Source organism: Sturnira hondurensis, unplaced genomic scaffold (genome assembly GCF_014824575.4).
Source record: "Sturnira hondurensis isolate 20B ecotype Veracruz unplaced genomic scaffold, ASM1482457v3 Scaffold0003090, whole genome shotgun sequence".
Taxonomy (NCBI): Eukaryota; Metazoa; Chordata; class Mammalia; order Chiroptera; family Phyllostomidae; genus Sturnira; species Sturnira hondurensis.
In genome coordinates, this window is record NW_028075721.1 from 1918923 (window position 1) to 1940289 (window position 21367).

At 38.3% G+C, this 21367-nt stretch overlaps 1 protein-coding gene across 2 annotated transcripts in view; it reads right to left on the reverse strand.

Annotated features, from left to right (window-relative positions):
• The window catches only part of CTCF (CCCTC-binding factor), a 43894-nt gene that overhangs the window by 14030 nt on the left and 8497 nt on the right, over nucleotides 1–21367 (reverse strand). For both annotated transcript variants that reach the window (XM_037041507.1, XM_037041508.1), the window contains 3 exons: nucleotides 4061–4850; nucleotides 3606–3776; nucleotides 718–851 (listed from right to left, as the gene is read on the reverse strand). In XM_037041507.1, the coding sequence (XP_036897402.1) occupies nucleotides 718–851; nucleotides 3606–3776; nucleotides 4061–4841 (1086 nt within the window). In that variant the 5' untranslated portion in view covers nucleotides 4842–4850. The remainder of the gene's footprint in view (nucleotides 1–717; nucleotides 852–3605; nucleotides 3777–4060; nucleotides 4851–21367) is intronic.

Genomic DNA, 21367 nt, shown 5'->3' on the forward strand with positions numbered 1-21367 from the left:
CTTATTCTGTTCTAGCTAAGATTTACACTACAATGTTGAAATAACAGTAAGATGAACGTCGTTTCAAATTTTAATGGAACTATTTCCAATGTTTCAGAGTTAATTCGGATGGGTTTACTATAGGTTTCTGGCATACATGCCTTATACTAAAAACATTTTCTTCTACTCTCAACTTGCTAGGACTTTAGACAGTAATTGAGTGATAAGTATTAGTTTTTTAATAATCTATAGAAGTGATCATATGGTTTTTTCTTTAGTCTCTCAATGTTGTTGTATACACTAATGTTGAATTATTCCTGCATTTTAGATATACTCTTTTTAGTAACCACTTATTTTTAAAATATATTATTAAATTTGATTTTGAGAATCACTTAGAGTTTTTGCTTTTCTGTGAGAATAAGACAGTCATCTTTTTGGTAGTATTGTTATCCAGTTTTGTTAACAGGGTTGTCTCAAATCATAAAGGTGATAAACCCTCACTGTTTCCATGAAGGATGGTCGAAGTTATCTGTAGTGATGCGTGGAACTAGTGCTCATTCTTAATGGGTAAATCTTTCACACTCATTACAGTTTCCTCTAGTGCTGGGGAAGGGGAGTGGGAATGTTTAACAATCTAGTAAGATTTCTATCTCATCTTAACTCAGTTTAGGGTAGTTTATATCATATCGCAATCACGGTCTTCTCAAGAGAGGAATCAACAAAAAGCTTAACACTCACTTCTACACTGGCATAGTCGCACATGGAACACTTAAATGGCTTCTCATGGGTGTGTTTGTAACGACGATGCCGCACCAATTCTCCACTAGTCACGAAGGCCATGTCACAGTCTGGGCACTTGTGAGGACGTGTACCTAAGAGAAAGGAGGGTATAATAGGAAGACAAGATCAAGGGCACAGTTAGTGATACAGCTCAACTGCTAGCGGTGCCAGAATGAACCCTGGCTGTTTTACCAACTCTGCACTAGCCCGAGAGTAGGTCCAAAAGCTATGAGAGGGACTGGCTGACTTTACAACACTAACTCCAGAGTATCAGAAACATGCTGAACACTTAGTTTCTCTTAATTACCCATCTGAGCATGCCTTTAAATACAAAATCCTTTTTTATCCTTATTTTGTGAATATTCTGGTCAATACAAGTTAAAAGTTAATAGAAACACCATTTCTGTTTCAACCTTGCTAAAAAATACAGAAAATCTTTTAAACCTCAATGTGGTATCCAATACAGGTCATAGACTTAACAGATATTTGACTTCAGATTCTCTGCACATTAAATCTACTGTATTATGATTAGACCTAAGGGCCATTGGGCTATCCGTATTCTTACCAGATTTTTAAAAATTTGTAAAAATTTATCTGAGCCAAACAGAGAAGATATACCTAGAAGCAAGATCTCAATAGACTGAGAAAAAGTGCTTCAGGTTTTTTCTTAAACACACACACACAAAAAAACCCAAATATAATAGCTTGTTTTCTAAATACATTTGTTTTGATGAAGAATTCTAGAGATTTATCAAAGGCTTTACAAAGTTGTATTGTCTTTATGTGATTTAAGTAGATCACTTTTAACACTTTCCAACATCTATGTCTAACATTCTATGATCTGCATGTCAATTCATGGAACATTTGAACACTTTATAAACTAATTATATATATACGCTCTACATTTCTTTTTCCATTCATTGAAGTATCTTACTGTTTTTAATGTTCCATATTACTATGGCCAACTTCTCCTAACTACTTTATATTCTGAATACTGCACTGGAAACATCATGCCCAAGTAATAATGACAGTGAGGAAGTAAAGCTGACAGAAGAACAGTGCTGTTTTTCTAGACTATTGTTCAGAAACTAGGGGTCATCCTCAATTGTGAGCTGCAGATAAAGGGGTGACAGCAAATTAATCCTAACCACCCAAACCAAAGGCAGGCTATCTCTGAGAATGGAATTAGGAAGAGTTAGTTACAATGTAATGAATGCAGGGAGGTAGCCATTACAGAAATGATTCTCCCCAAGACCAAGAACCATGGAGAGGGAATTGTGATTGGAGTATGATCACAACTAAGAAATTCCAAGGTAATGTTCATTTGCTCAACTTGCTCCTTTAGTAGCACTGAGGATGCAGGAGTGAAGGACGGAGTTTTTGTCTATGAAAAACGTATAGTCTGGTGGTACAGATAGGTAAGTAAAACAATAGTTAACAGGATAAGAAAAGCAGCATCCACTTCTCTCGTGACAAGGTAATCTGAAAAGTGAGAGTCCCCAATGTCTACCTAGTACTGTCTAGGTAGACAGTAACTACCTGCCTCTGGTAGACAAAAGCATGGCAATTAAGGAAGAAGTGCTGTGGGACAGACATGCTGTGGGACAGAGATTTCATCAGGTCACACCATGCGCCCACATGTGTCTCTCTGCTCAAGATCCAGGTTGACCAGGTTGTGCTTCAACTGCTATAGCATCTTGACACAGGGCACCCCCTAGAATGCAACACAACTGCCATCTAAAACATGAAGAGGTGTTTCCTCACCAAAACCAATTTTCTGACATGCACCTGACCCCTTAATGTTAGTATGAATGAGTCCTGCCAAATCAGCTCTGAGTAACTGGACAGGCCAAACTTCTTATTTTCAAAACTGAAGACTAGACCATCACACTGTCCTCACCCACCTTGGGAAGTCCTACCATGAGGCCAGCTGCTTTTATCTAGTCATCTGCTGCTTTTATAGTGTCTTCAAACTACCAAATAAAACATATAAAGTGTCTGAGCAGAAACTAGGAAGATGGTGAAAAGTGACCAAGTCACATTAGCCAAAAATATACAAATACACACAGCCCACTGCTTATAGGCCAATGCCTATTTAATCATGCTCATTATCACATAAAATGAGGTGGAGCACCTAAACAGAGGAAAGCTATTCTGCATAAAGAACTGGGTGAAAGAAGTGTCATTATTAGCACTTAAGAGTCAAGTGCCAACAATGAAAATGCAAAATGCAAAGAGCCTGGAAGAGAGCCTAAAGAGAGATCCAGTGCATGGTCCCATCACTTTAGTGCCTTTGAGACCTGACCATAGTCAAGGTGAAGCTAATATTTAGAGTACAGAAGTATATATGGAGTGTGAATGAATAAATGTTTGAATTGCTAGAATGATACCTTAAACTTTCCATTCTGAGATTATGAATTACTTATCTCCCTTGAGGTAAAACAACCAGAAACCATGGTTTTTACAAAGATAGGATTTCACTTCTATTTCTAATGTTCTTCATCACAGTGCCTAGTAATTTTTGCTTAGGGATTTGGGGGGGTCATTTTTGTCAATCATTGTCAAAACCTTAGCAACATAATGATAATGTCTTCAGGAAATGACAGGTTAACTACACATATAATCTTTTTCTGGATCATCATCCTTATGTAATTTAGATTATTTCCCATTAAATTTTCTTTATATTTGTTTAACTAAGTCCAGCTGCTTACAAGATATCATAGCATAAAGAGGGTACCATAAGAATGAACAAAAATCTTTTAACTTCCCACTGGAACCAGCCTGGATGATAATTAAAACCCGAGTTTTATTGCTATGCTGTAGTCCCCAACATTCTTATCCAGCACCTGTGTGTGTGTTAAGGTGATTCCTCAGGAGGGTGACTGTCCTGAATGCCCTGCCACAGAGATGGCACTTGTGTGGTCTCTCATCAGTGTGACTTTTCATGTGACGATCCAAATTTGAACGTCGTGGACACGTGTAACTGCAAAGCTCACACTGGAATGTCTTCTTTACACCTAAATGCAAAATAAAATACTTACTTGTCATCGGGTTAAAAAATGTTATAACTAATCCCACTCTTAAATTTCTACAAGTATAATCATCTCATGCCACTAACAGACTGACTTCTTTCTCTTCAGGACTTAGTACTCAGCCTAGAAAAACTACTGGCTAAAACTAGCACTAACATCATGATCTTCAAAAAAATCCATTTAGTATAAAATAACCTGCATATGCACTGTGTTATGTACTTCATTCCAAATTGGTTTTACAAGAATATAATGGGAAAAAATAACTTTACCTTTCTTTTTAATTTTTGTCGGTTTCGGAGGCTTCATGTTACCAACCACTTTCTCTGCATTAACCTCGGACAGCAGACCCTCCTGTTGCTCTTCCTCAAAGTCGTAGACAGACACATCCACATCTTTGCCCTCCTCTGTGTAACGGAGTTTGCTCTTTTTGGTTTTCTTTGTTTTTTTGGCTGGTGGCTGATAGTCTGGGTCTTTCTGCCAACTAGGGTCTTCCTGAGGTGGAAGCTCCCCCTGCTCCAGTGTCTCCACCTCTCCATTGGCCCCCACTTTGACCACCTGAAACCCTTCGGGCAAAGGTAAGGTGTGACATATCATGGGTTCACTTTCCGAAAGGCCCTCTTTAGATACTTCATTCTCATAAGCCCCCTGGAGTTCATCTACTGAAGTGGTAGCAACAGGTACAGTCACGGGAACGGGTACTTCAACAAGCTGAAGCTCTCCTATGTTTATGGGCTGTTCTTCCATATTTACAACCTGCAATGTTATGATCTGGGTATCATCGACAGCAGCCTCTGCTTCTGGGGCAACTGTGCCCTCCATTACTTCAGTCTTCATCTGAAGAAGGGTAGGATCCAGCTGTTCCATCATTACCATCTGCACACCGCTATTGACATCCTGGACCACCTCACCCCCATCCGTCTGGTTCTGGGGTAGGTGGCAAGCGTCCTCTTCCTGGCCCCCTTCCCGGCGCCTCTGGTAAGTCTTTCTCTCCTTTCCTTTAATGAAAGTTTCAGATTCTTCCACAATGGCTTCAACCGCCTCACCTTCCATTTCCCCTTCCTTTATTAAGGGAGAACACAGATTGTTATTTAAAAATAAATTTTGTGTAAATGAAAAAAATATATAACACATTTTAAAACAAAGACCGCTGTGGAATGAATTAGGTACCAATAGATATTAATAGTACAAAAACACACAACACACATTATGCGCCTCCTGACTACCTATGAAGCAGTCTTATCAAACAAAGCAAAAAATGGGAAACTAATACAGCCTCCAGATCCAACTACCAATCAATAAGAAATTGTTGACAGAATATTAAATTCCACTACAGGGATGAAACCAGTGAAACGGAGACTAGAGAAAACTCTGCAGGATTAACTACCCAGTTTCTTTTGCAAATAAACGGCCAGGCAAAAAAATAGGAAGGACGGAGGGAGAACCTACAGATCAGTGGTTCTCAACCTGGGATGACTTTGCCTCCAGGGGATATTTGGCAAGACCTGCAGACATTTTTCGGTTGTCACTACTGGGGTGGGTATGCTACATCATCCAGGGGCAGAGGCCAGAGCTATTACTAAGCATCCTGCTATATGCACAGGTCAGTCCGAAACCGTGATACAGACAAGAGACTTAAAAGACGCAGCACTCAATCATAGCATATGGTCCTCTTTAGATCCTGAATTAAACCAACAAATGGTTAAAAAATATAACATGAGACCATTAAATTCAACTCTGTATAGTTTATATTAAAGAATTATTAACAAAACCAGTTTAAATCTTATATATTTCCTGTAACTATTTATGAAAAACTGATAGAGGGCCTTCTTGCTGTTAGCTAAATTTTACCTTAGAAAACATGCTGTCATAGTTTTTCCACCCTTTTGGGGCGAAGCCAAAATCAGAACTGGACACAGACTCCAATGGCCCTGCTTGTAGCTACCACCAGTATCATCTCTTATGTCACATGAATAAATATTCATGTATTTCTCTCCTCTATGAGACCCAGAGTTCCTTGAGGACAGGGACCATGTATAATAAGAAGTTTTCACTTTAGCACCGTGCCTAGACTAGTAAGTAGTTGATAAATGCAAACTAAATATACAGTAAAAAGCAGAAAAAAAACCCCAGACAATTCATAGCTTTGGCTCTTGAAGTCCTCAGTCCTGAGTACTCACGGTACCCAGATACCTAAGATTAAAATGGGTCTGAACAGTTATCTAAATGATAGCAATAATATGACTTAAAACCTGCAAGTATATATAAAACTAATTCAAAATTAAAATTTAAAGTGTTTTGTGCTGTAGCTGGTTTGGCTCAATGGACTGAGCATGGGCCTGCGAACCAAAAGGTGGCTGGTTCGATTCCCAATTAGGGCACATGCCTGGGTTGTAGGCTAGGTCCCTAGTTAGGGCCGTGTGACAGGCAACCTATTGACGGATCTATTGCACTCAGATGTTTTTCTCCTGTTCTTTCTCTTTCCCTTCTTCTCTCTAAAAATAAATAAAATCTTTTAAAAACCCCAAACAAACGTGTTCTGCCTTCTTGCCCTAGTCTGAAACAAAGCTTCTGCTACTTTTGTTATTTCTTTAATTCTCTGACCTACCACCTTAACACTGTATCCATGCTAAAAGTCAGAAGGCTCTTAAGCCAGGACCACCTGCAAGAATCTACATTCTCAGAGTTACTGTCTAACATAAAGGATAGAACAGGTACAATGGTTCCAGGTAAAAGTAGGTAGTTTCAGAGAACCCTATCTAATTCGGTGTAAGAGGCAGAATTCTGTGTATATGTTGCAGGGGAAGGGGTTGTACCCTTACACAGAATGAATATATGAGGGAATTGGTTATAAGAAAGAGTAACAGTTGGCTTAAAGCATGGGACCAAGGAAAGAACAGAAAGAGACAGGAGAAAGATGTGTTGGTTGTAGCCATCCTCTGAATGGTCTTGCTTGACAAAGTACAAAGACCATATGATATGGGTGGCATTGGGAACCACAGTGCTTCCTGAGCAGGGAAAGTTAAAATTTACTCTGTTCAAAAAGACAGTGCTTGATTTCTACAACAAAGTGTATCCCTTTATTGGCAATAGGGAGAGATGTATGGCTTTCAAGGCCCCTCATTATCTAACTCCAGATAACCTGTTCAGATTTATGACTTGTTGCTCTTTAGCCATTACTTTTCTCTGAACGTGTCTGATAATATAATAACCACACTAATTTGTACTTAAAATTTTCTCAAAATTATCCATTTCCCCAGCTAGCTTGTGAAATCTCAGGGCAAAGGAGAGGCTTGAAGCAACGTACATTTTTTAAAATAGGTTCGACAAACCCCATTATCTGCATAGAACAAAACCAAGGCTGATGGAAAACTTCATGGGTTGCTGGCTGTCAGTCTGACCTGTGCTGCCATTACCTACTTTCACTAGTCCTCTGTTCTCAGCAATGAAGAAATATACTACAATGCTCAATGCAAAGACCTCTTACTAGCTGTCTATGTATCTATTCCATTAAAAGTGGGTACGAGTATAACAAAATGTTACTGCAGAACGTGAGCATCAAAGGACATTTGTAGAGCACTTTATAACTGGCCTATCAATAAAAAAATGTTTGAACATCAATGTGCTAGTATCCTTATTCCAAGATCTCATTTATATTTCTGATCATAAAAGACTACTTTAGGCATGATCCTAACTATAATTTCTTTTATATAATCAATATTATTCAGATAGATTATTCTTAAGTTAGGAATACTCTATAAGCTTTCACACACATGTAATTTTCTAGTAGTCATATCGGGAAAAGTAAAAAGAAACAGGTAAAATTAATTTTAGTAATCTATTTTATTTAATCCAGTATGTCTCAAATGTGATCACTTCAAGATGTAACCAACATACACCCTAGCTGGTTGGAACCTTGTTGCATATACCATTAGGTTGCAGGTTCAATTCCTGGTCAGGGTACATACAGAGGCAATTGGTTGACGTTTCCCTCTCACATTGGTGTCTGTGTGTCTGTCTCTCTCCTTCTCACTCTCTCTAAAAATCAATAACACATCCTGAGGTGAGGATTAAAAAAATGTAACCAATGTAAAAAAATCATCGAGATATTTTAAATATATTTTCGTAATAAACCTTTGAAATCTGGTATACACTGTACACTTATGGTACACCTCAGTTCAAATCAGTCACACTGTAGGCTCTCAACAGCTGAAAGCTGAGGACTACATTGATTGTACCGGACAGCACTTTATACCTTTGTTACTCAAAGTAACAAAGAGCAAATGGTCTGAGAGCCAGCAGCACTGGCATAGCCTTGGAACTTGTACTTGTGCTGTGTTTTGTTTTTTTTTAAGCCCTCACCCAAGGATATGGCCATTGATTTTATTTAAAAATTTTAAAGAGTTATCTTATTTATTTACTTTTAGAGAAAGAGGAAGACAGGGAGAAAGAGGGAGAGGAACATCAATGTATGAGAGATCTGGTTGCCTCTCACAAACCACTCACTGGGGACCCTGAAGAGGAATCGAACCAGCTACCTCTTGGTTTGCAGGCCAGTACTCAATCTATTGAGCGAAACCAGCCAAGGCGCTCACTGATTTTAGAGAGAGGGAACTGAGGGAGAGGGGGAGAGAAACATCTATTGGTTGCCTCCCACAGGCACCAAAACTCAAAAGCTAGGTATGCGCCTCAATGAGGAATCCAATCCAGGACCTTTCAGTGTACTGGACAATGCTCCAACCAACTTAGCCCCACTGGCCAGGGTGTAGCCCTGGAATTTGTGAGAAACACAAAACTTTAGGCCCCACTCTTGACCCATAGAGACAGAATTTGCAATTTAATAAATCACCAAGTAGTTTCATATATTCAAGTTTAAGTACTATTTTATACCATTACTCTTCACACACTAAAAACATTTTTTTCCCCAACCACGAAAGTCTCAAAATTAGGACCCCAGAAAAGATGGTAACTCCAAATGCTGGATTTAGGGAAAAAAGAACAAGCCCCATTCACCTTGACCATACTCTTTTTTAAAAAAATTTATTATTTATATTCAGAGGGGAAGGGGAGGAGAGAGGGAGAGAAACATCAATGTACGGTTGCCTCTGGTGTGTCCCCTGCTGGGAACTGGCCTGCAACCCAGGCATGTGCCCTGACTGGGAATCAAACCACGACTGTGTGGTTCGCAGGCCCGCACTCAATCCACTAAGCTACCCCAGCCAGGGCACCTTGACCACACTCTTGAGAAAAATAACAAAGGACAAAAGAACAATACTTCACAAGCTGTAATGCTAATGCTGGCTCTGCCAGAAAATCACCACGTAATCCCAGGCTATTTAGATATCCTCTGTAATAAAGCTGGTGGAGGAAAAACATTTAATCTCTGAGCTCTGTGGGGTTTAGTAGCATGCAATAATTTGAAGAACACAGAAAAACCCATCTTGTCTATCTTGAGAACTTAAAATGTTAGAAATTGCTTTTAAATAACCAAATCCAATTTAAAAGAGGTCATTATAAATCAGGTAGAAAAAGAACTGGTACAAAGGAGTACAAATTGAAACCAATTGTGTTGCCAGGGTGTCCAGCTGACAAGAGTATTAGGTCCATGAACATCAGCTTCTACTCAGGGTTGGTCTTAAAGCAGAAGCTCCTATTCTGACAAAAAAATCAGCACAAAGTAGCAAGCCACTGGCCTCTGGCACACACTGCTTAGGAATCTCAGTGAATCCCCTCAAGCAGTGGATCACTTTACCTAAATTCCTCCAGAAGGGAGTCTCTCCTCTGAATCAGTAATTTAACCTAATAGGCTGGCCAGACCAGGTCTGACTTGACCCACTCCCTGGGGACTGGGCTCTCCTAGCTGTTGTCACCCCACCCCCACCCGTCAGCAGTTCTGAACCATCTCCTCCCTTCCTTTAAGGACTCAATTCTGCTCACTGAAGGGGGAGGGGAGAGAAGGCTGTGTGCACAGGAGACTTTTTGGAAGTCTCTGCCAAGTCTCCCTCCTTGTTGGAGTTAGCCATGCTTTCTAGGTTTTGTAAAATCTTTTTGTGAATCTATACCATTAAAATGGGGGTTTATATTTAATACTGGGACACAACATTTTCTCAGATTATCAAAGTATGTTAGCTTATTTATAGAAATCTGAAAAACAAAGCACATGAAAGATTTAAAAGTGGTTCATAATTTCTACACCTAGAGACAAATCACCTAGTACTTTGTTTTTTTTCCTGTTATGGTTATGTGTTTTTACATAGATATTACATTATAAATGTAATTTGCATACTCCAGTATATGGCTCTGCTCTATTTTAAGAACCTGTCCTTACTAAACAGTAAACAGGACTCCAATCCTCTTTAGTCCTCAGTGCTCCTTCTGCTTGGTCCCCAAGCACCAGTCTTCAAGAACCACACCAGTCAATCCAAAGGCCTTCCCCTCATCCTCAGCCTCAATTTCTCTGGTGTCTGACAGTATGAAACCGATACTCCCCCTCCATCAGCCTCTTTACTCTCTTGGCTCCTGCCTTTCCTAGGTCTCTTCTTCCCTTGACTCTGAGAACTCCTCCCTCTGAGTACATCAAGGCTCTGTTCCAACCAAAAAAGCCTGGCAAAGTAATTAGTTCTCTGGGCTACAATATCACACATAAAAATGGGACTCTGAAGACCAGATACTTCCCGTATTCTCTCACCCTGGTGAAAAAGTAAATCAGAAACATTAAAAAAAAATCATCCAAATCAACTTCTAGGTGGAAGGTAAACAGGAGGAGGTTCCTTCAGATAGAGGCAGGGTGATCCTGGTACCTGGGGTGAAGGGGCTGGAAGAGATGAAAACGGGCACCTGAATACTTCACTGGAGGATGCAGAGGTCTGGGCCCAAACACAAAAGGCCCTGAGGTCTGCCCTTGTTCTAGGCCACTCCCCAGGTCTGCCTACTTGGGGAGCCTGATGGATCAGCCCTCTCCCTCTTGCCTCAGCCTCTTTGCCAGCTCTATGTTGCTCAAATCTGTCCCACATCAAATCTCCCCTTAACTGCACCTGACAATTTAGCTTCTGCCACCTTTGTGTTCCCTCCACGCTCAGCCCTACAGTAGCTGCCACTCTTTTGTTTCTCTTCCACACTTTGGGTCACCGGTCTGGTCTCTATTTCTTAATACTCTATTGAATTGCTCTGAAGTCAGCAATGGCCCTTAACCAATAAATCCAAAAATTTTTTCTGACCTTTATTTGACTTGACTTCTCTGTGGAATTCCGAATTCTAGTAGAGTCTCTAGCTCAGAATTAAATGCCACACCATCAGAAAACTGGGTATTCTTGGGTCACACAATCTTACCCCCAAAGAACTGCTTTCATCAAGTTTTGTTTTGGCATTATGCCCTTGGCTTACATTAAAGGGTATGTGGGAGAAGTTTCATATGGAATCACATATTTGAAAAAGCTTTTCATTAAAGAATTTTCCCTTTCATTGTGAAAGCTATGTGATAGGATCATGTTACTATTTTTTTAGTTGACCACACATTGGTCAATTATTTCCTTCTCAAACTACATGGTAATAACTTTATATATCATTTATTATTTATATTTTCTATCATTTTTTCAGATTCCTTTTAAAATAAAATGGACTATAAATGGAACTGTATAAGTATACATATATTCAAAAAGAAAATGAAATATAGCGTTATGCCATTCCTAACAAAGTATCAAAATAAAAATAATCTCAACTCAAAATGTGCAGACATAGCTAAAAGATTACAAAACTCTTCTAGGAGGCATAAAAAACCTCACTAAACAGGGACACTACTATCCACATCCACGGTCAGAAAGGCCAAACATTGCAAAGTATTAGTTCTTTTTATTTTTTACAGAAAGCAATTTTCAAAGTCTGCTTGAAAGAAACAAGATACTGAGGGTAACAATAAAATTTCTGAAAAACGAAGGCAACCTTCTCTTTCCAAATGTTAACATATCACAAAGCCACAAGAATTAATAATGTAGCGCTGTCACTATTACAGACAATTTAGCAGAAGGTAAAACTCACAAACAACCCCTAAGAATTATAAAAAGTTGTCATTTTAAATTAGTGGGGAAAAGATTATATCATAAAAGATGCCAGAAAAACTGGAAAAATAGTTTTATCTTTAATCCATCAAGAATGTATCCTGCTGTCATATGAGATAAAGAAACATTAACAACCAAATTAAACCAAATAAAGAAAAAACTACTCTAAAAAGATATAGGTGAATAGACTTCTGATCTCAAAATGAAAAAAAACAAACAAAAAAACAAAAAACTTTGTGCTTAGGTGCACAGAAAATAGGACAAACCAGAGGAAATTACTGAAATTTTGACCACCTTAAAGTAAAAACAAAAACAAAAAATAAATAAAAATAAAAAACCCCAAAACTTATAAAACACATTGAATAAAATTAAGAAAACAGTCAACAACAAAGTATTTGTAATGTACATGACAAAAGATTAAAAACTTTATTACATAAGTAATTTAAAATTTTATAAGAAAAAGATGAACACCAAAAGAGAACATTGGGCAAAAGAAACAACTAGATGACTCAAAGAAATACAAATGGCAGATGAATTAACAAAACTGTATCTCCTTAATACTAAAAGGAATACAAGTTAAAATAACGAGACAGCATTTCACCTCTATTAAACTGCTAAGGCTCTTTTAAAGGATAATCCCCAATGTTGGTCATAGTGCAGTGAAATCAGCAAGGTAACTGGTGACATGAATCAAAAAATTTTAAAATATTCAAACTGTGATCCATTAATTGCACTTCAGACCTTACACTCAGAAATAACCAAGACTATAAGGACAACATTAATCAAAGCGAATAATGATAATCTACAAGTAAAACCATGGGGGAATAGTTAAACCTGGTAAATGATACCACATCCACAAAATGGAATACTATGCAGACATTAAAAATCATTTTAATGTAGTAATATAAAGAAACTTCTTGTTCCATATTTAAAACACAAGGAACAAACAAACAAACAAAAAACAATGGAGGCAGTGAATACATGTTAGCTGAACAAATGTATGACATTTGTTTCCTAGAATTCTAATCACAAATCTTAGGTAAATTTTCCCCACAAAAATGACTTTTCTGATAAACTACTAAATTTCTGTAGGAAGAAGGCAACAACCAGTTAACAGAACCTGGTAACTAAACAAACCCAGGGGGAAAAAGGAAAATTAGAGCCAAAAACCAAACAAAAAAACAACAGAGTAGCTCCCCAGGCTGGTCTCCCTTAGTAGTCTATCCACCATATTGCTGCCAGACTAAATCTTCCTGAAACAACAAGCAAAAAACATGTGATGGTTGAGATTTACTAAATCAACTCCAAACTCCTTGTCTTTGTTCCTAGACCTCTGCCCAATCTGTTCCCATCCTGTCCACCACCCACCTTTGGGATATCTTTCACACAAATGCCTATAACCTTGTCCCCCACCCTCCCAGCTCAAGTCGTTTCCCAAATCAGAAATTTTCAAATGTCGTGCCACAAGCATTTTTAAAGCATGCCAACACCTGACCTATTTATTTAGCCCGAAGCACTGACCTCTTTTCCATTAGATTGTCAAATAAAATACCAAGAGCTAACACAACAGTAGCTATCTGGTGTGAATGAATAAAAATTATACTTAGATTTATTTTGGGGTGTGCAGAATTTTAATAGTTTGTGTCATGAAATGAAAAAGGTTGAAAATCACTGCCCTCAAAGTCTCTTCAAGCTTGACCAGTGCAGACTGACTTGTTCGTTTTGTTTCCATTGTTAGTCAATTGCTCTGTCTGTGTCTTTTCCCCAAATAAACTTTTAGCTTAAGGGCAAGGGCAGGCACTGTGCCTTTTACTCCTGCAGCAATGAATATAAAATAGTGTGAGGTGAGCAGCAGACACTTTGAGTGCCAGTTGTGCCACTGTCATATGAAACACGCACAAATGGTTCCTGAACATGACCAAAGCAGGAAGAACATGGAAAAACAAACATTGTGTGCTAAGCAGAAACTTAACTATATGAGTTTATTCTTTTTCTTTTCTTTTTTCTTCCTTCCTTCCTTTCTCTTCTTCCTTCCTTTCTTTCTTTCTCTCTCCCTTCCTTTCCTTTCCTTTCCTTTCTCTCTTTCTCTTGTTCTTTCTTTCAATAATAAATATTTATTTAGAACATTCTCTGTCCATTAGCTGCTGAAGAACTGTACTCAGGTACTTTTTTTCCCCCATTAATTTTTTTGAAATTTAATCTTTACTGTATTTTTTCCATTACAAGTTTACTTTCTTTTTTTTTTTTTATTTAACTCTTGTTCAAGTACAGTTTTCTTTCTTGTATTCCCAGTCCTGACAAGTTTACTTTCTTTATTGCTATGTTTATTCATTTCTTAAACAAACAAACAAAAAATAAGAAGTCCTAACACAATTATAGGTTACATTTAAAAAAATCTTGCTATGTAAAAGTTAACTGTGAATACACTAATTTTTGAAGACATTTAGACTTAATAATTTATCACATTATGTGGCTATATAGCAAATGTGCCAGGTTATTTCCCAAAGGAAAACAACCTTTAATACTCACCACTGCAGAGGTTAGTCATTTGGGGAAATTGGTTATTGTAAACTATACATGTACAAAGAATAAAATATATATATATATATATCGAGAAATAAGACAGTAGAGAATGACAATTTCCAGAAGTCTATTTTATAAATAAAACCACCACAAAACAAAAAAGCCTTTTGTTTAACATACTAGTAAAAACCCTAAATTATTTCTGGAGCACATCAGAAGACTGTCTATATTCCTGGCAAGAAACAGTACCCTTAATTCCCCATAAGCTCCCATAACCCAAAGCCATTCTGAAAGGGTCTAACATGAAGGTCATCTAGCAATTTGCCTGGTTCATACTACTCAATATAAACCATCAAGCATCATTAGAAGGAAGAGACAAAAGGAGATACCTTGTAGCTTTATCTGTTTGGGATTTTATTATTTATTTATTTTATTTTATTTATTTATCTTTAGAGGGGAAGAGAAGGAGAGAGGGAGAGAAACATCAATGTATGGTTGCTTCCCATGTGTCCCCCGCTGGGAACTGGTCCGCAACCCAGGCATGTGCCGACTGGGAATCGAACCGTGATTGTCTGGTTCGCAGGCCCGCACTCAATCCACTGAGCCACACCAGCCAGAGCTGAGATTTTTAAATTAAAAGAATGTTTTTACCCAAAAGACCGAATAATTTAGTTCATTACAGATTGTAGGAAATGTTAAGTGCCATATGACAAGAGGTGAAATAATTAAAGATAATCAGTTTCTCCTGAGAATGAAAGGAAAAGCTAAGTGACTTTTATTAGACGCAGGCACTAGTCAAAAAGAATAAAAATTATTCACCCGTCTGGAACAAAAACTAGGTTTAAAAAGTAAAATAAAGTAACCATTTTACTCTGCTATTTCTGAAAATATATATACCATCATCTTATTTGAGAGCTTAAAATACGTCAAAGCAAAGTATCATGACCATTAATAGCCTTGAATGAGTATCAGGAAAGTTGCAGACTACAATAAAGAATGGGGAGGAGCTGGGTGGAGAGGATGACTCAGTCTGAGAAGCAGAAAAATATTAGTCACCATTTATTTCAGGGTGATGGGAAATGGAAGCAGCCTTTATCTGAAGTGACACTTACCTACTCAGTCACAGGTAAACCTGTACACCTGTCTTACCTGTTCTGTTATTAATATTAAACAGTTGGGAGGTTCATTTTTTGAAAATTATTAAAAGGGAAATAAAGTATCTCCTAAGGAGAGAAAACTTAAGAGCATCCCAGTCCTGTTAACAACCTCTCTCCCCATCTGTTAATATTAAAAGGTAGTCAAGCCCGGGCTGGAATGGCTCAGTGGACTGAGAGCAAGCCTGTGAGCCAAAAGGTCACGGGTTTGACTCCCAGGCAGGGCATGTGCCTGGGTTGCAGGCCAGGTCCCCAGCTGGGGGCGTGCAAGAGACAACAGATAGATGTTTCTCTCACACATAAATGTTTCTCTTCCTCTATCTCCTTCCCTTCCCCTCGCTTCAAAAATAAATAAACCTTTAAAAAATGGTAGTCAAAACAAAACAATTTAAAATAACTGTAACGGTAACAGTGAAACTACCATGGAAGGAGGTGAAAAGAGTTCTTTTGCTACAATGAATAAAAAATGCTAAACCAGTAATTCTTTTACCAGAAAGTACGTGATGCTAGGCACACAGAAATGAATTTCCTTTTAATTACTTGGGGTGGGGGTAAGTCCTAACTGCACAGGGCTCAGTTCTCAGGAAGCTCCTCATCTGGCAGGGAGACAAATAAAACAAACAGGAGCTATACAGTGTGAGAACTGCTACAACAGGGGCTAACATACTCCCCACCTGGCACAAAGGGTGGCTTAAGTAGGTGAAGGAGAATTTTAAGGAGAGGAATCGCTAATGCTGATTTTCAAGAATGAGATGCATCCTGTCCAGCAAGCTACAGTAAGAGAGGAGCATTCTAGCAGAGAAATAGTATATGGGAAAAACTTAAATATGTAAGAAATCAGATAAATTTTGTACAAAAATATTCAACATAACCAAATAGAAATTTATTACTGTAGCCTGGTTACAGAGGACATGTTCTAGCCCCTCATTAAGGGTAGCCTGTGTCTTTCACTTACTGAACATTTATACATGAAACAGAAGACAAAATTTATCGAGGAGTCAACATGCCAGCGCCTCAGTACCAACTGGAGGCTGCCTCCCAAGCACATGCTCTCCCTCTGCTTTCTATAGCCTGTATGACACATTGCTGTCACACAGCAACCTAATGCCCACTTCTTTTTGCTCTCCCAAGTGTGACCACCAAATTCTTACTTGCCTTGCTCCAGGCTCATATCCCTGAAAATAGCTCAGAGTTACAGTCTTTGGAGCAGTTCCAGTTTTTTATCATGGGAAATAGAAGAAAAGGGTGGGAACCTGTGGCAAATCTATCACCTTGAATAAATATGTTATAAAACAGAGCACATAACACACAAAGAATTTATAGAACATCTAACAGGCACATCTAGGGATTTTTAAAAAGTATTTTATTTACTTGTTTTTAGAGAGAGGGGAGGAATAAAGAGAGGGAGAGAAACATCAATGTATAAGAGAGACATTGGATCAGCTGCCTCTCATACTCCCCCAACTGGGGACACGGCTTACAACCCAGGCACATACCGTGACTGGGAATTGAACCAGCAAACTTGGGTCACAGGCCAGCATTCAAATCTACTGAGTCACACCGGCCAGGGCACATCTATGGATTTTGGTGCACATTCTACCCGACCAGTGGTTTCTAAACCTGGTTGGTACCAGAATCACCTAGTGAACTTTAAAATACATAGATACTGGAGATTCTGACTCAGTACCTCTGGGGCGGAAGAGACCTTCTTTCAAAGGTCCTCAAGTGATTCCAATATAGAGTCTCTGCTGACTAGGGCTTGGAAGTGACTGACATGGAGTATAATAGTTATTATCCTAAACATACAGGTCTACAAAGATCCAAGCTATTCAAACACACAGTTTTCCACTATGAAAACGTTTGGTTCACTTTTTAATACAAAGAATCGTTTTTGATTATTTACTTAGATTTAAAAAAAATCTACAAAGCCTACCTCAAAACTAATTATGATTCCCATATAAGCAATAATAGAAAGTGTAATTCAAGGAAGACATTCTAAGGTTTAGCCTCTGTTATGGGTACCATCAATACCAAAAGGTCTCTCTAGATTATACAACATAAGCTCATATGAGGTAAAAGGAAGAAAGAGAAACGGCACACGTAATAACTGAGTGAACTCATGGTTTGTAATGTGTACTGGTGTCCACGCGGCTACTGCTCTAGTGTCTCCGTAACATGGTATGCACTCATGAACGCTACTTGGTAGAACCAAGACTATTTTATTTGGTAAATGAGGTCCCCTATAAGGTCAATGTTAAATCAAAAGCTAAAAGCTTAAATTCAACAATGCACATGTGTACAAAAAGCATATTAAGAGCAATAATAAATGGCAATACAATGCCTTTGAATGAAGATCAAACTATGAAAACAATCTGTCAACGTGGTTGCTCCTTAGAAAAATGTAAATAAACAGGAAAAAAGGAAATACAGGCAACAGCTTAAGAAATGGGGTGGAGCCCTGGCTGGTGTAGCTCAGTGGATTGAGCATGGGCCTGTGAACCAGAGGATCGTGGTTCGATTCCTAGTTGGGGCACATGCCTGGGTTGCAGGCCGGTTCTCTGCAGGCCAACTCCCAGCAGGGGACGCATGAAAGGCAACCATACATTGATGTTTCTCTCCCTCTCTCCTTCCCCTCTAAAGATAAGTAAATAAATAAAATCTAAAAAAAAAAAAAAAAAAAAAGAAAGAAATGGGGTGGAGGGTGAGGGTTATGTATTTATAAATACCTAAAAAACACAACAAGGAGAGAAGAAGCAAAGACTCTGAAGAGATCAGAAAAAAAAATTTATTCCCAAGAGGAAACCAAGTCACCATTACTTTATAATCTCAACATATACTTACAACAAAAAATGTTAACTAGGAGTAGAAAGTTACAATATATAAATAAAATAGAAAGAAAAGAAATAATAAAAACAAATGAAGAGTATCCTGTTATTATAGAATAGTGCTATAACCATACCTCTGTGAATGCAAAATAGCTTGTACCTGCTCTATGATATGTCACAGTGACTATGCCATGCCAGAGTTTTGCTATACCGGAGCTTATCTAAACAAATAAACAAGTAGTGGGCTGAAATAATTTGGAAATTTCAGCAGTCTAACTAGTCTATACTAAAAATAGGGGTGTTAACCAAAACCAACCCCCCCCCCCCCGCCTCCAAGGACTGTCTATTCTTATTCCAGGGAAATTACTGAAGGATTCTGAAAAAGTTCTGGGTTACTGAAGGATTCTGAAAAGTTCTGAATAAGCTCAAAATAACGACAGCCTTAGTATTAGATACCAAGCTTTAATATTAATGACAGCCAGAGCCTAGTAATGCATTGCACACATGGATAAACTTTAAAGTTAGTGATGGTATTAAACAAACTTCTGAAAAATACATGTGGAAAACCTGATGTGTACCAGCAAACAGGTGTAAGTATACTCAAAAGCAATAACATACCATCTCTACTTTGTTTTTCTAAAGATATACACTGATGTACATTTCCCTGTCAAAAGATGTAAAAAACTGAATGCACATCAAATAATTAGCCACAGAACTAACTAAACACAAGATATTCTATGAAACCCAGAGACTATTCAGAGCCAGTCTGAGGAAGAACAACAACAAAACAAAACAAAAACAAAACAACAACAAAAAACAAGGCAGATGCACTTGTCCCTACATCCAATATCTCCAGTAAATCACTTTGCCTCTTAGCTTTCTCATCTGTAAAATGAGGGGATTGCAAGACAACTTAAAATTTCTCCTGAGTTTAACACCCTACACTTTTTTTAGGTTATCAATTACATTCATCTTTATAGATAGGGTGGGAACAAGTACCACCACTCTCCAGCTGAGAAAATCAGACAGGAAATTTCAACAGCTACATATATAATATTGTAAAGCTGTACACAGAGTGAAGCAAAAGGTGGTTCTTTAGCTTTGCAGGCTCCTTGTCTATAACCCAGAACCAAGCAGAAGTCTCTGAACCCTATTTATTCATTTAAAATTTTATTTATTTATTTTTAGAGAGAGGGGAAGGGAAGGAGAAGGAAAGGTAGAAAAACATCAATGTGTGGTTGCCTCTCATATGTCCCCTAATGGGGACCTGGCCTGCAACCCAGACATGTGCCCTGACTGGGAATTGAACCGGAGACCCTTTGCTTCACAGGCCCATGCTCTATTCCACTGAGCTACACCAGCCAGGGCTCTGAACCCTATATAGATGAAGATGGTTAACACACACCACTCCACTGAGTGGCATTTACACCTGAAGTCCAAGAGATGTAAAGAGGAATCTCTGTACTGGGCAAAAATGCCACAAACATAAGTTACAATCTACCAGACTGGTTCTTCCTCTCTCCATTAGAATATGTTTTAAACTAGGAAGACTTTTCAAAGTCAGGATACAATCATTGTTTGTATAACTACCTTTCCCTCCCCACTGCACAAAGAGCATCAATATCCGTCTGTTCTTTTCTTCAAAAGCCCTCACCCATCCGGAACATTTTAGGATTCTTATTTCCTCCTTCCTTGTTGGGAAAGCTGTTGTATCATCTACCTCTCTCAAAGAAAGAAATTTCAGTGTAACACACGCTTAGTGCTAACTACATACTTGATGGGATAACCTACTTAGCTATTAGATATATGTTCACTTAATCTAGAATTCACTAAATCTGCAAATATCAACTACTGAGAACAGTCAAGAACAAGATCAAAAAGAATTCTGAATCTATAAAACAGACATTTCAGAATCTATGCCCTCAAATTTACAACTAATTTGTCTCTCAGTCAATTTACTCTTATGTTAGAAATAATTCAAACGATGGGAAACAGGAGGAGAAATGAAGCATTAGAGGCAAAAAGTTAAGGCCAACTACAAGAGACTGCTGTCCTCAAAGGAACAGATTAACATCCAGCAATAAGGAAGTACCTTCCTAGCTATTTGAAGTTAATATAGTGTCAGAAAGCTTCAGTACTCCTTCCTATTGTATTGGATCCCCATTTCTCTTTAAAAAGTACACTATACAGCCCAGGCTGGTGTGGCTCAGTGGCTTGAGTGTCAGCCTGCAAACTGAAGGGTCACTGGTTCGATTCCCAGTTGGGGCACATGCCTGAGTTGGGGGCGTGCGAGAGACAACCAGTCAATGTGTCTCTAGCATACATTGATGTTTCTTTCCCTCCCTAAAAATAAATAAATAAAATCTTAAAAAGAATCTAAAAGAACTCATGGACATGAACAACAGTGTAGTGATTGATTGCTGGGGGTAGAGGGTATAAGGGCACTAAATGGTAATGGAAAAAATATGTAATTAACTCCCTCATTTGTAAAACCCCAATTTAATTCACTTAATTTCTGTACTGTCTGGTGGTCACTTCTGTTTGGTTTAATGTAACATATATGAGGGGGATTAAAAAAAAACCCAGAATTTATTTATAAAAAATCATGTATTTATTCTTACATGTTTAAACTTCATTCACCTTGAAACTACTATAGTAATATACCTAGTGAGACTTTTTTTCACTGCTCAAAACAGGTTTTGAACTCGTCGATTTTGACATCTTTTAGTACTTCTGCCAGTTTTTGTTTCACCTTTTCCACATGGACAAAACGTTTCCCTTTGAGGACTTTTTTCATATGGAGAAACCAAAAAAAGGCTGCTGGGGCAAGATTGGACAAATAGACAGGTAGGGCACAGGCGTCATGCCATTTTGGGTCAGAAACTGCTGAACACTCAGTGCAGTGTGGGCAGGTGCACTGCCACCCATCATAAAAAGGGCAAAAGCTTTCAGAGAGTCTTGGGGGGAAAAATGACTGAAGCGGCCACTTAGAACACCAGCTGATACAGATGGGTTCCTAGAAT